Below are 15645 nucleotides of genomic sequence, written 5' to 3' on the forward strand. Positions count from 1 at the left end.
TAATATATATAAAATGAAAAAAAATGTAAAGCTCCCCTGTTACCCCTGTGCTTGTGCATAAAGGTGAACACATGCGTTGTTCCCGCATGCATATGTAAACAACGATTGCACAACACATGTTGGGTATTACTACAAACAACAGAGTGAGACCAATAATTCTAGCACCAGACCTCCTCTGTACCTCTGTCACCTATGGCGACAAACTATATCCACGAGCATGCGCAATTTTAAATATTTTATATTTTATCGAAAAATGCGTTATTATATTGTGTTTGTGTGCATTGAAATTCAAAAAAGTTTATTTTTTTCCAAAAAAATTGTTTAAAAAAAATGCTGTGCAAATAACATGTGACATAAAAGGTTGCAAAACCCACCATTTTATTCTCTAGGGCCTATTCTCTACTATAATGTTTGGGTGTTCTAATTAATTTTCTAGCAAAAAAAAAAAATACAGATTTTTACTTAAATGGTCCAAAAAAGGCCTGGTCTTCAAGTGGATATCTAAAACAAAAACAAAAAAAATATTTGCTTTGCATACAGTTTAATCAATTTAAGCAAAATGAAAAATTGTCCTCTGGAATGAATGGAATTAAGTCACAAGAGCAGTTTTTCATTTTTCCATTTTTTTTGTCCTTTGTTGAGCTTCCTTCTTTGTGTGTAAATCCAGTAGCAGAACAAAAAGGGGGAGGGCTATAGGGAACTCTGTGAGTAGTCACAAGGGTCTCTTTTGCTCAGGTAACTATGAACATTTCTCTGCACAATCTTTATTGATGGTTTGTTTTATGTCATTACAGAGCCACCTACAAATCATCTTCCTGCAATAATAATAACAACATCCACTCTAATTTTGGTTGTGATTTTAGCCATAGGAATAATTTTGTATTTCGTGAAATGTAAGTACCATTCTTATATTTTTAAAGGAAAACTTTAATGGTATTGCGTCAGTTTTATTTTTTCTTTTAAAGTGGAAGTAAAGTTGTATTTTAAACTTATGGCTGACAGGCAGGGTATTTATGACAGAAGTGACACTATTTGCAGGGCCGGTGCTATCACTAGGCAAACTAGGCAGCCGCCTAGGGTGCCCTGCTGCCTAGGGCGCCTGGCCACTGGTGTTCATACTCTCTTCTCTTTGCAGCAAGCAACTAATTCTAAGAATCAGCAGGCTGCCCCCGCTCCGTTTGCACATATTTTTAGAGGTGCAGCAGCGGCGGAGGACTGTATCTGGGTCCCGACTCCTGAATGAATGGAAGCAAGCAAACATTCATTGATGGGCACTGGTGAGGCTGCATTTGGTGGGCGCTGGTGAGGACACATTTGATGGGTGCTGGTGGGGCTGCATTGGTGGGCGCTGGTAGGCTGCATTAAAGGGCGCTGGTGAGGCCGCATTTGATGGGCGCTGGTGGGGCTGCATTGGTGGGCACTGGTAGGCTGCATTGATGGGCGCTGGTGGGGCTGCATTGGTGGGCACTGGTAGGCTGCATTGATGGGCGCTGGTGGGGCTGCATTGGTGGGCACTGGTAGGCTGCATTGATGGGCGCTGGTGAGGACACATTTGATGGGTGCTGGTGAGGCTGGATTGGTGGGCGCTGGTGGGCTGCATTAAAGGACGCTGGTGAGGCCGCATTTGATGGGTGCTGGTGAGGCTGGATTTGATAGACGCTGGTGGGCTGCATTTGATGGGTGCTTTATTAAATAGGTGGAGTTTACATGGGCAGGGAAAAAGAAGTGGAGTCAGGGATGGAGCCAAGGGGGGCAGCAAAATGTGGTTTCGCCTAGTGTGTCAAAAATCCTTGCACCAGCCCTGACTATTTGTCTCTTCTGCCATAAATGCATCCTTCTGGCTGTCAGCTGTCATGTTCACTGAGCCGCGGATGCGCAGCTCAGCAAACATTTACGGCCCCGATCAGCCCCTGATCCATGCCACGGCGATGTGACTTCTGTGCGCATGCGGGAGTGGCGTCATCGGAGCCTGGCCTATCAAGTGGTTGAAGGCACGGGACCCGGAAGGAAGACCGGGAGAATATGGGGCCTGCTGGATCGGTCTCAGCACTGCGCTGGAGGACACCATAGGACAGGTAAGTCTGCCATAATGTAGTAATATGCTGTGCATACTAGTACAGTTGTGCTCATAAGTTTACATACCCTGGCAGAATTTATGATTTCTTGGCGATTTTTCAGAGAATATGAATGATAACACAAAAATTTTCTTTCACTCATGGTTAGTGTTTGGCTGAAGCCATTTATTATCAATCAACTGTGTTTACTCTTTAAATCATAATGGCAACAGGAACTACCCAAATCACCCTGATCAAAAGTTTACATACCCCAGTTCTTAATATCATGTATTGCCACCTTTAACATCAATGACAGCTTGAAGTCTTTTGTGGTATTTGTGGATGAGGCTCTTTATCTTCTCAGATCTTAAAGCTGCCCATTCCTCTTGGCAAAAAGCCTCCAGTTCCTGTAAATTCTTGGGCTGTCTTCAGATCTCCCCAGAGTGGCTCAATGATATTGAGGTCAGGAGACTGAGATGGCCCCTCCAGAACCATCACTTTATTCTGCTGTAGCCAATGACAGGTCGCCTTGGCCTTGTGTTTTGGATCATTGTCATGTTGGAATGTCCAAGTACGTCCCATGTGCAGGTTCCTGGCTGATGAATGCAAATGTTTCTCCAGTATTTTTTGATAACATACTGCATTCATCTTGCCAACAATTTTGACCAAATTTCCTGTGTCTTTGTAGGTCACACATCCTGAAAACATCAGCGATCCACCTCCGTGTTTCACAGTATGAATGGTGTACCTTTCATCATAGGCCTTGTTGACTCCTCTCCAAATGAAGCGTTTATGGTAGTGGTCAAAAAGCTCAATTTTGGTCTCATCACTCCAAATGACCTTCAGGTCTAGTATGGATTTGGAGGGGACCAAAATTTTTTTTTTAAATGGTGTGGGGGTCTCCCCTAAAATCTATCTCAGACTCTTATCCGAGCATGCAGCCTGACAGGTCAGGAAAGGGAGAGGCGAGGACGAGCGAGCCCCCCCGAACCATACCAGTCTGTCCTCAACATGGGGGGGGTGGGTGCTTTAGGGCAGGAAAGGGCTCTACACCCCCCACCCCAAAGCACCTTGACCCCATGTTGATGGGGACAAGGGCCTCTTCCCAACAACCCTGGCTGGTGGTTGTCTGAGTCTGCGGGTGGGGGGCTTATCGGAATTTGGAAGCCCCCTTTAACAAGGGGGCCCCCATATGTGAATAGGTATTGGCTACCCATTCACCAAAAACGCAGTGAAAAGTAAAAAAAAACAAGAGCCGGTTTTTGACAAGCATGCCCCCTGTGTGACGTCATCGGATAGCCACGCCCCTTGGCTATATAACAGATACCAGCCAGAAAGACAGCCACAGAACAACAGCTGTTTTGGTTTTTTTTTTGCGGGTAAGAAGATGGTGACTGGAGAAATGGCATCAGGAGAGATGGTGGCGGGAGAAGACAGCGCAGGAGAGATAGCACTGGGAGAAGGCGGCGGCGAGAGAAATGGCACCGGGGGAGATGGCGGCAGGAGAAGACATCTCTGAGCTATTAATAAGGCTACTTTCACACTGAGGCGCTTTACAAGTGCTACAGCGCTAAAAATAGCGACTGTATAGCGCCTGTAAAGCGCCTGTAAAGCGCCTGTAAAGCGCCTCTTCTGGGTCTCCAGTGTGAAATCCCTAGGGCTTTCACACTGGGGCGGTGCGCTTGCAGGACGGTACAAAAAGTCCTGCAAGCCGCATCTTTGCAGCGCTGTAAATCTTTGCAGTGCTGAAACCAATGGGGCAGCGGCGCTATGCCGGCGGTTTTAACCCTTTTTCGGCTGCTAGCGGGGGTTAACAAGGGGGCCCCCATATGTGAATAGGTATTGGCTACCTATTCACCAAAAACGCAGTGAAAAGTAAAAAAAAACAAGAGCCGGTTTTTGACAAGCATGCCCCCTGTGTGACGTCATCAGATAGCCACGCCCCTTGGCTTAATAACAGATGCCAGCCAGAAAGACAGCCACAGAACAACAGCTGTTTTTTTTTTTTTTTTTGCGGGTAAGAAGATGGTGACTGGAGAGATGGCATCAGGAGAGATGGTGGCGGGAGAAGACAGCGCAGGAGAGATAGCACTGGGAGAAGGCGGCGGCGAGAGAAATGGCACCGGGGGAGATGGCGGCAGGAGAAGACATCTCTGAGCTATTAATAAGGCTACTTTCACACTGAGGCGCTTTACAAGTGCTACAGCGCTAAAAATAGCCACTGTATAGCGCCTGTAAAGCGCCTGTAAAGCGCCTCTCCTGGGTCTCCAGTGTGAAAGCCCTAGGGCTTTCACACTGGCGCGGTGCGCTTGCAGGACGGTACAAAAAGTCCTGCAAGCCGCATCTTTGCAGCGCTGTAAATCTTTGCAGTGCTGAAACCAATGGGGCAGTGGCGCTATGCCGGCGGTTTTAACCCTTTTTCGGCTGCTAGCGGGGGTTAAAACCGCCCCGCTAGCGGACAAATAGTGCCCCTAAACCAAAATGAGGGAGAATCCATACAATAGACAAACAAGATATTTGGGGGGGCACACCCTAAAAGATGCATTAAAGATGGTGCAGTCATTCTTTTGGGTGAGGAGCACCCCACTCCCTCATTTAGTACCTCTCATTAGTGTCCACTTGTGTCATGGGTGGAGACCTCAAAGTTCTCCCATATAGAGTGTATTGCCCTTCATGGTTTAGAGAAGCAGAATCTCCCAATCTATGAACAGTGTAGGACCCACTGATCATGGGGTACTTTGCCGCAGTAAGTGGGCTTAGCATCATATAGCAATATGGTGTGACCAAATCCCCATATTTTTGATAATGTTTTTTGAAATTGTCTAGGTGTTTTAAACTAGCCTTGTTGGAGGTAAATGTCTTTTTTGCATGTGTGCGCTGTAATATTTTGCTCTGTTGTATGTTCTTATGGCTGCACCATCTTTAATGCATCTTTTACTATGTATGAAGACCGATCTCTCTATCCTCCTAGACAGTCCCATCCCCCTACAGTTAGAACACGCCCAGGGAACACAATTAACGCCTTTTATAGCCCCCTAGTGTTAACCCCTTCCCTGCCAGTGACATTTACACAGTAATCAGTGCATTTTTATAGCACTAATCGCTGTATAATTGTCAATGGTTTCAAAAATGTGTCAAAAGTGTCTGATGTGTCCGCCATGATGTCGCAGTCCCGATAAAAATTGAAGATCTCTGCCATTACTAGTAAAAAAAATAATAATAATAAAAATGCCATAAATCTATCCCCTATTTTGTAGACGCTATAACTTTTGCACAAACCAATCAATATACGCTTATTGCGATTTTTTTTTACCAAAAATATGTAGAAGAATACATATCGGCCTAAACTGAGGAAAAAAATTATTTTTTTGATAAAAAAATGTGGGATATTTATTATAGCAAAAAGTAAAAGATATTGGGGGTTATTTACTAAAGGCAAATCCACTTTGCACTGAAAGTGCACTTGGAAGTACAGTTGCTGTAGATCTGAGGGGGACATGCAAGGAAAATAAAAATCAGCATTTTAGCTTGCACATGATTGGATGATAAAATCAGCAGAGCTTCCACTTATTTCAGATCTACCCCTTAGATGTAGAGCGACTGCACTTCTAAGTGCACTTTCAAGTGAACTTGCAGTGCAAAGTGGATTTGCCTTTCGTAAATAACCCCCATTGTGTTTTTTTTCAAAATTGTCTAGAAAATTGTTTATAGCACAAAAAAGAAAAAACACAGAGGTGATCAAATACCACCAAAAGAAAGCTCTATTTGTGGGTAAAAAAGACGTCAATTTTGTTTGGGTACAACGTCGCTCGACCGCGCAATTGTCAGTTAAAGCGACGCAGTGCCGAATCGCAAAAAATGGCCTGGTCATTAAGCAGCCAAATCTTCCGGGGCTGAAGTGGTTAATGAGGGAAAAAAAAGGGTTTAAAAGGTTGTGTGCTGCCATCAGCCTGTGGACAGTAGTGAGTGATAGAAGTAGGAGACTCATAGGTTCATCTTTCTGTCGCTCTACTCTTTCCTCCTATCAGCATTCTTGTTATCATACAACACAACTGAATGGCTCCCACTGCTGCTTCTCCCTCACCCAGTCTGCTGTAAAAAGCTCATTCCAGGCAGAGGCATAACTATAACCTTCAGAGCCCCAGTGCAAGAAACCATGAAGGGCTCCTGACCCATAGTATGATGGGGGGGGGGGGGTATTATGAAAGGATGGGGGCAGTGTGGCAGGGGCAGTATGACGGGGTATTTTGACAAGAGGTGGGCAGTGTGACCAAAGAAGGGTATTTGGAAAGTGTGAACGTAGGGGGGAGTGTAATAAGAAGGGGCACTGTTAAAGAAGGGGGCCAGTGTGACAAGAAGGGGCAGTACAATGGGGGCAGTGTGACAGGAGGGGGTGTATGACAGAGGGGGCAGTATGACATGGAGATATTGTGACAAGAGGGGGGGCAGTGTGACAGGAAAAGGATACCTGGGTAGTATGACAGGAGGGGGCAGTGTAATTAGGGAGCATTGAAAAAGGAGGGGGGCTGTATGACGGGAGTAGTGTGACAGGAGGGGGGTAAATATGACAGAAGGGGGCAGTGTGATGAGGGGGCAGAATGATGGAGGAGCAATGTTACAGGAGGGAGGGGGACATTATGACAGGAGAGTATTGTGCCAAGGGGGCAGTGTGACAGGGGACAGTATGACAGGTGGGGGGCAGTGTGACAGGTGGGGGGCAGTGTGACAGGTAGGGGGCAGTGTGACAGGTGGGGGGCAGTGTGATGGGGAAATAGTATGACCTGGGCAGTGTGATAAAAGATGGGCTATGTGGCAGGTGGGGGGCCAGTGTCACAGGTGGGGGGCCAGTGTCACAGGTGGGGGGGCAATGTCACAGGTGACAGGTGGGGGGCCAGTGTCACAGGTGGAGGGCCAGTGTTACAGGTGGGGGACCAGTGCCATAGGTGACAGGTGGGGGGCCAGTGTCACAGGTGGGGGGCAGTGTGATGGGGAAATAGTATGACATGGGCAGTGTGATAAAAGAGGGGATATGTGGCAGGTGGGGGGCAGTGTGACAGGTGGGAGGCCAGTGTCACAGGTGGGGGGCCAGTGTCACAAGTTACAGGTGGGGGGCCAGTGTCACAGGTGGGGGGCCAGTGTCACAAGTGACAGGTGGGGGGCCAGTGTCACAGGTGGGGGGGCAGTGTGACAGGTGGGGGGCCAGTGTCACAGGTGGGGGGTGCAATGTCACAGGTGACAGGTGGGGGGGTGCAATGTCACAAGTGACAGGTGGGGGGTGCAATGTCACAGGTGACAGGTGGGGGGTGCAATGTCACAGGTGACAGGTGGGGGGCCAGTGTCACAAGTGACAGGTGGGGGATCAGTGTCACAAGTGACAGGTGGGGGGCCAGTGTCACAGGTGACAGGTGGGGGGCCAGTGTCACAGGTGACAGGTGGGGGGCCAGTGTCACAGGTGACAGGTGGGGGGCCAGTGTCACAAGTGACAGGTGGGGGGCCAGTGTCACAGTTGACCGGTGGGGGGCCAGTGTCGGGCTTACCTTACATGAGAAATCTAAATGCAAGAAGAAGCAGCCCTTGTACATATCCTTGTGATATCCACGGGATTTCCTTTCAGGAAGCACAGTTCACTTCCCGAGTGTCAGTGTATACAATGGAGAGGGGAGGAGCCTCTGACCAGAGCATGTATCGGCAAGACTCAGAGGGGTTAATTTACTAAAGGCAAATAGACCGTGCACTTTGCAGAGTGCAGTTGCCCTCTGCAACTGCAATTGCTCCAGAGCTTAGTAAATGAGGTAAGGCTTGACTTTGCAAAGAGTAACCAATCCTGTTTAAGGAAAATAAAAAAAACAGCATTTTTGCTTGCACATGATTGGATGATGGAAGTCTGCAGAGCTTCTGCTCATTTACTAAGCCCTGGAGCAACTGCTCTTGCAGAGAGCAACTGCACTTTGCAAAGTGCACAGTCTTTTTCTCTTTAGTAAATCAACCCCAGAGTGTACAAGCAGAGCGACAAACTTGTGCACTGAATCTGGTGCCTGCTCAGGTCAGAGGCCCCTCCCCTCTCCATTGTATACACTGACACTGGGGAAGTGAACTGCGCTTGCTGGAGGGACATCCTGCGGATATCACATAGCTGCCCATCGCCCCCTCCCACCCCCCTCCCCTGTATAGTTAGATTCCAGCCAGAGGTACAGGGGGAGATGCAGGGTCTTGGGGCCCCCCCACACTGGCGGAATGCCAGGGCCCAGTCGCAAGTGCGACTGTTGCGACCCTGGTAATTCCCCCACTGATTCTAGGTCATTTTCAGGTACAGTACACTGTGTGCTTTTAATGATGCTTTAACCACTTCAGCCCCGGAAGGATTTACCCCATTAATGACCAGGCCATTTTTTGCGATACAGCACTGCGAAGTTGCACCAAAACAAAATTGATGTCCTTTTTTTCCCACAAATAGAGGTTTCTTTTGGTGGTATTTGATCACCTCTGCGGTTTTAATTTTTTGTGCTATAAACAAAGACTGACAATTTTGAAAAAAATACATTTTTCAATTTTTGCTATAATAAATATCCAAAACAAAAATGTAAAAAAAAATGTCTTCATCAATTTAGGCTAATATGTATCCTGCTAAAAAAATCACAATAAGCTTATATTGATTGGTTTGTGCAAAAGTTATAGCGTCTACAAAAATAGGGGATAGAGTTATGGCATTTTTATTATTATTATTATTTTTTACTAGTAATGGCGCTAATCAGCTATTTCTAGCGGGACTGCAACATTGCAGCGGACAGATCGGACACTTTTGACACTTTTTTGGAACCAGTGACATTTATACAGTGCTATAAAAATGCACAGATTACTGTATAAATGACACTGGCAGGGAGGGGGTTAACACTAGAGGGCGATCAAAGAGTTAAATATTCCCTGGGAGGTGTTTCTAACTGTGGGGGAAGGGGACTGACTGGAAGTAGAGAGAGATCACTGTTCCTGATCACTAGGAACAGACGATCACTCTCTACTCCCCTGAAAAAATGGGGATCTGATTTGTACAGCTATGGCGATTCGCGCAGGAGAACCAACCTGCCGCCGTTTATCGTCACTGGCTGGTCGGCAAGCCATTAAACAGTGGCGGCCCATCCATAAGGGGCCCAGGGGCACTGCCCCCCTAATCTCTATGTGCCGGCCCCTAATCTCCATACGGGACGCCGGAAACATAGCATTTTAAGAGGGTTTTTTTCTTTTTCGTAAAGCACATGATTAGAGCCTGAGGCGCTAATTGGCTTAAAAAGGTAGGGCTCGGAGGGCAGAGCACTGTGCCCTGAGCCCACCCACTTGTAACAATAGCGAATCAACATTTGCTATTGTCTTCCCTGGCCAATCAGGACAGGAAGTGGGTCCTGAGACCGGATTGGTCTGAGGAGCGACTGGATTGGCCGGGAGGAGAAGCCGGGGAAGCCGCTGAAGCCACCCACGGGCTTGCGAGCGAAGTGGGTGGGGGGTTTGTTGCCACCCTCATTCAAAAAATGGAGCACCAGCCGCCACTGCATTTAAACGATGCTCAATTTGTACTAAGGGGCCCAAAGTGTGCTAAGAAAATATCCCCCCCACCATTACACCACCACCAGCCTGAACCGGTGATACAAGGCAGGATGGATCCATGCCCCAAATTCTGACCCCACCATCTAAATGTCGCAGCTGAAATCATCATCAGACCAGGCAACGTTTTTCCAATCTTCTATTGTCCAATTTTGGTGAGCCTGCGCAAATTGTAGCCTCAGTTTCCTGATCTTAGCTGACAGGAGTGGCACCCAGTGTGGTCTTCTGCTGCTGCTGTAGCCCATCTGCTTCAAGGTTGGATGTGTTGTGTGTTCAGAGATGTTATTCTGCATACCTTGGTTGTAACGAGTGGTTATTTGAGTTACTGTTGCATTTCTATCATCTGGAATCAGTCTGCCCATTCTCCTCTGACATCAACAAGGCATTTTCCTCCACACAACTGCCGCTTACTGGATATTTTCTCTTTTTCCCACCCGAGAGATGGTTGTGTGTGAAAATCCCAGTAGATCAGCAGTTGTTGAAATAATCAGACCAGCCCATCTGTCACCAACAACCATGCCACACGTTCAAAGTCGCTTAAATCCCCTTTTTTCCCCATCCTGATGCTCAGTTTGAACTTCAGAAAGTCGTCTTTACCACATCTAGATGCCCCAATGCATTGAGCTGCTGCCTTATGATTGGCTGATTAGCAATTTGTGTTACCAAGCAATTGAACAGGTGAACCTAATAAGCTGAAGGTGAAGCTGCTTTCAGGCCTTTCGCTGAGCTAGTTCCTTTCCTGGCTCACAGGTTGTCTTTCCCTGGTGGGCTGCAGGGTGGTGGCGTTCCCTTCTTCAGCTTCCTTCTGTCTTTCAGCCTCCAGCCTAGAGGCAGAACTCCCCTTCTCCCCTTCCAGGCCACACACAAAAAATACTCCATCTTCCACCCGACTCCCCTGCTGACCAGACTCCTCGAAATGTATGGGCTGGTTTAGCCATCCTGCCAGGTCTCCTGCCTGTGGATTGGCCAGATTTCCATAAATATTCAGATCAGAACCTTCTGGCCATAGCCCACTAGCTTCTAGAAACTTCTCCTGACCTGCAGAGCCCTCCAGCCTGACCTAAATTAAACCCTCTGATTTCACACCCAGGCTTCTATCATGTCTCTATCTACACTACCCAACTATGTTCACAAGAGGGTACTACATTAGCATTACATATTTCAAACATTATGTATGTGACCCTTTGGTGGTATCTTGGGCTGAAGTTGAGACCCCCCAGAACCAATGGTCATAGCTTTTGCGCTTTAGACTTACAGTTCTTACTTAGGCTCTTACTAAATTCTCATTTTCTCCTCTTGCAGTATCACCAAAGATTTTGGACATTGCTGGAATAGATAATCTGATTCATGGGAAGAGTGCCAATCTATCCTGGATGGTGTCAGGCTTTAAACCAAGAAACATTAAGATAAATGCCTATCTGGAGAGAGGTGATCAATGGCGAAAAATTGGTTCCTGGAAATACCCGAAACCACAAGACCAGAATTATGATGTTGTAGATCACCCAAAGAGAGGGAAAGGAATCGAGCTCCTTGGACAGGAAGAAAGAATACAACCTTTAAAACCAAATCTTTCTTCTGTTATCTGTAATTGTCATTGTTCTATAAGTATAACTCCGGACAAAAGGAAAGATGAAGGGGCTGAACTTGTCATAGAAGTAAAACACTCTTCTCTGAAAACTCTTCTCACTAAACGCCAGAAACTGAACATCAAAGGAGGTAAGTTAGAGAGATATATAAATGTATAAAAAATTGGAAAAGATTGTCTGCATGTATATGTTAGGACACTCAGTGATAGGAAATCACTCCCAACAGGGACATATAGAAAAACAACTCCACATTTGGAAGAAGGGTTAGAACTTACATTAGGACAAGATTTTTCTTTTTTACTGTCTGTATCTTCTTTTCCCAAAGACAACACCCTCCTATTTTTTTACTCGTGGCTGCTTGGAAATGAAAGTGAAATTGCAAATAAACCAAAAGACCCCCCCCCCATTTGAAATCAAATGTTTTCCCTTTGCAGCCTGAAATGAAGACAGACACAGTTTTTGTTTTATCCAGCAGTATTTACTAGTTCAACTTATGTAGCAAGGTCCCAGGCCTCCTTCGGTCTAATGAGAACCTCCAGGGCCAAAGACAGCTGACATCCTTCTGTAGTAGATTGTGAGGCATGGTGGATGCAGAGTACTTAAAGTTATTGGGCGCCAGACACTTCTTGAATGCAAAAGAAAGTTTATTCCTCTTAACAAACTTTTTGAGGGAGAGAGGGTTAGGGCCAGGACACCCTTAGGTAGTTGCAAGATTAATTGGCAGACTCCGATACTTCAATAAGAGGACAGCCATGCAGGGAAAGGCATCCAGCAAGACGCCACATCTGCATGTGTAGGAATGCTGTCTCCTATGGCAACAGTCTTTAACAGTTCCCAACACAAAGTGTAACGGTTCTCTCACTTTCACTACAATTGCTCCTTGTAGTTATTCAGCCCATTGAGCTCCTGCTGCTTACTGAACACAGGAGGCCATCACAGGGCACCATTCACAGAACAGTTTGCATTTTCTCAATAAATTCAAAGTGTTCCTTGAGATGAAGTTTGTGATATCACCATCCCACCTGTCCACCTCGTCTTAACAAAGGACACTTTGCGTTCATTAAGAAAAATACAAAGCATTCTCTGAATGGCAGCCATGCTGAGTGAGGGATCCCATGTGGTCACTATGCAGCAGAGGACCTGCTTCCCACAGGACCTGGAAGACAGAACCTGGAATTCACTGTAGTGGTGGGGTGATTGCTACAGTGATTCTCCACTTCCAATGCAGTCCCTCAGGTCTGACCAGTGGTGACTTGTGCTAAATGGCAAACTAACGCCAGCCACCTCCCCCTTCTGGACAGACGATCATTGCAAGCAACCCCCTCCCCCCCCGTGGGGGATGCAACACCCCCCACCCCCACGGGAGATGGACGGCGGATGGGGGAAGGCGGCGATCTCCACAAACACACCCAACCCCCCCCCACGGGAGATGAACAGCAGACGGCAAGCACCGGACTGCAGCAGAGACTAACCTTTAGGAGGCAGGGGGAATAAAGAGCCAGCCCATTCTCCTCTCCGTTCTCCTCCGGGCTGAACAGGAATTATCCTGAGATAGGATTGGGAGTCCTAAGACTCCCTGGCCAATCAGGTCTCAGGAGCTGCTTTCTGATTGGCCTTAATCAGGAAGACAATAGCAAATATTCATTCGCTATTGTCACACAAGTGCACTGCGCCCTGAGTCCACCCTCCAACCCTATTGGAATCCATGCGTCCAGCGCCCCGCATGTAGATTAAGGGGACGGACGCATGGATAGGGGGGTGGTGCCCCTGCTCCCTGCATTACGGGCCGCCACTGGGTCTGGCACATGCATACTTATAATGCTCCATACAGAATCAATGTAATTATGCAATATAATCCTTACCTAGAATTCAGCTTTAAAATGAGTACATAATGACCCCGTTCCCACAAATAGAGCTTTCTTTTGGTGGTATTTGATCACCTCTGCGGTTTTTATTTTTTGCGCAACTAATAAAAAAAGACCGAACATTTTCGAAAAAAAACAAGTTTTTATTTGTTTCTGTTAAAATTTTTTGTAAATAAGTATGTTTTCTCCTTCAATGATGGGCATTGGTATGGCTGCACTGACGGGCACTGATACGGCGGCACTGATGGGCACCGATGAGGTGGCACCAATGAGGTGGCACTGATGAGGTGGCACTGACGGGCACTGATAGGTGGCACTGATAGGTGGCACTGGTATGCGGCACTGATGGGCACTCATAGGTGGCACCGATGGGCACTCATAGGCGGCACTGATGGGCACTCGTAGGCGGCACTGATGGGCACTCGTAGGTGGCATTGATTGGTACATATGGGTGGCACTGATGGGTACTTATGGGTGGGCACTGATGGGCACAGATGGGCACTGACAGGTGGCACCGATGGGCAATGACAGATGGCACTAATAAAACATTGGGGGCATTGCTGGGCAGATCTTGGACATAATGGTGCCAATCAGTGCCCATTTGTGGGCACTGATTGGCACAGATTGGGCACATGTGGATGGCCATGGGGTACATACCTGGCCATCCACATGTTGCCCATTCCCTGGTGGTCCTAGTGGCGATCCCTGGTGGTCCAGTGTGGTGATCTGAGGGGGGGCTGCGCTGATAAACAATCAGCGCAGACCCCCCCTGCCAGTAGAGCCGCCGATCGGCTCTCCTCTACTTGCGTCTGTCAGACGCGAGTGAGGAAGAGCCGATCAACGGCTCTTCCCATTGACAGTGTGATCAGCCGTGATTGGACACGGCTGATCACGTGGTAAAGAGCCTCCGCCGGAGGCTCTTTACCAAGATCAGTGTAGCGGTGTGTCAGGCTGACACACCGCTCCACCGATCGCCGCGATGCGCGCCCCCGGGGGTGCGCGGCGGCATGTTATCCTGCTGGATGTCATATGACGCCCAGTCAGGATAATAGAACCACTTCCCAGACGTCAATCCGCTATAGGGCGGGCGGGAAGTGGTTAATCAGTGCAGTGTTTGTTCTCAAAAACAGTAGGGTTGATTTACTAAAGGCAAATAGACTACATTTTGCAAGTGCAGTTACTCCAGAACTTAGTAAATGAAGTCAAGCTTTACTTTTCAAAGAATACCCAATCACATGCAAGAAAAATTAAAAAAACTGAATTTTTGCTTGGACATGATTGGATGATGGAAGTCAGCAGGGCTTCTCCTCATTTACTAAGCTTTAGAGCAACTGATTTAACAGAGTGCAACTGCACTTTGGAAAGTGCAAAGTCTATTTTCTTTTAGTAATCAACCCCAATATGAGAGGGTCCTGAGCACTCTGGAAGAATATGATATGCTCTTGGATGAAATTCTTGAATATTCATAAGACAGTTTCAGATAACTGGCGTTGCTTTATTGTGCATTGTATCTTATAAGTTTATTTTCTTCCTTTTATAGATTATTTCGCAGCTCACATTACGGCCCCGCAATGTCTAAAACATGGGGAAGAGGTGACTCTGACTTGTGATATCACTAAATGTGATCCGGAACCTTTACTGATTACTTGGCTGAAAGACAAACAGGCTATATATAAAGATGGAAATATACAAGACACAAGATATACACATACAGAAACCAGAGATGTACCACACGAGGGTAATGTGCTCAAGTCATCCAGCTCTTTGACGTTCAGGGCGAAGGTTAAAGAGGATGACGGCGTGAAGTACACCTGCAAGGTCTCCTACAATGCAATAGGAGAAATTTTAAAGCCCTGCTATAAGGCATTAATTACAGGTAAGAAGCTGAGTCAGTAAATATCTATTTCTGAAGACCTTTTGTTATCACAAATGGAAATCTTCTATGTGGCTTCTTTGCAACTGATTAGTAACCGAACTTCCACTATTTAGGAAAAATGGGATCTGTGTGTAAGAGAGCTGGTGCTCAACATTTTTTGGGGGGTGCAAACAAACTGAAAAATTCTGAAAAAAAAAACATCAACTGCAGCCTCACTGTACCATGAATCGCAGCCATCAAACGCAGGCACTGTGCCCCATAAAATGCAGCCAATGTGCCCATCAATTGCCACCACTGTGCCCATCAATTGCTCCCACTGTGCCCCATCAAACGCAGCCACTATGCCATATCAAATGCTGCCAGTGTCCCCCCCCCCCCCCCGCCAGCCTGCCGTCTGCACTTAACTGTCTCGGCGGGACAGCTCCTTGATTTCTTCTCCCATCCTCTCTTCCCGCTCTCTGCTATGATTGGAAGCCTGGCGTCCAATCACAGCGCCTGTCATTTCAGCCAATCAGGTGATGGTTAACAGATCTGAGCACCTGATTGGCGGAGAGGCGGTTTAGTGTTAGGAAAGCGAATAGTCATTCACTTTTCTAACACAGCTGAATGACCTGCGAGTGCCCAGCATGGCGCTCGCAGGTCACCTTTTTTTACGCCTATTAGAGCCTATG

At 47.1% G+C, this 15645-nt stretch overlaps 1 protein-coding gene across 2 annotated transcripts in view; it reads left to right on the forward strand.

Moving 5' to 3' along the window:
* Window positions 1–15645, forward strand: part of LOC141111889 (uncharacterized) — a 46063-nt gene that overhangs the window by 16441 nt on the left and 13977 nt on the right. For both annotated transcript variants that reach the window (XM_073604099.1, XM_073604100.1), the window contains exons 4-6: window positions 795–893; window positions 10950–11363; window positions 14639–14974. In XM_073604099.1, coding sequence (XP_073460200.1) covers window positions 795–893; window positions 10950–11363; window positions 14639–14974 — 849 coding nt within the window. The remainder of the gene's footprint in view (window positions 1–794; window positions 894–10949; window positions 11364–14638; window positions 14975–15645) is intronic.

Source organism: Aquarana catesbeiana, linkage group LG11, assembly GCF_042186555.1.
Source record: "Aquarana catesbeiana isolate 2022-GZ linkage group LG11, ASM4218655v1, whole genome shotgun sequence".
NCBI classification, from domain to species: Eukaryota; Metazoa; Chordata; class Amphibia; order Anura; family Ranidae; genus Aquarana; species Aquarana catesbeiana.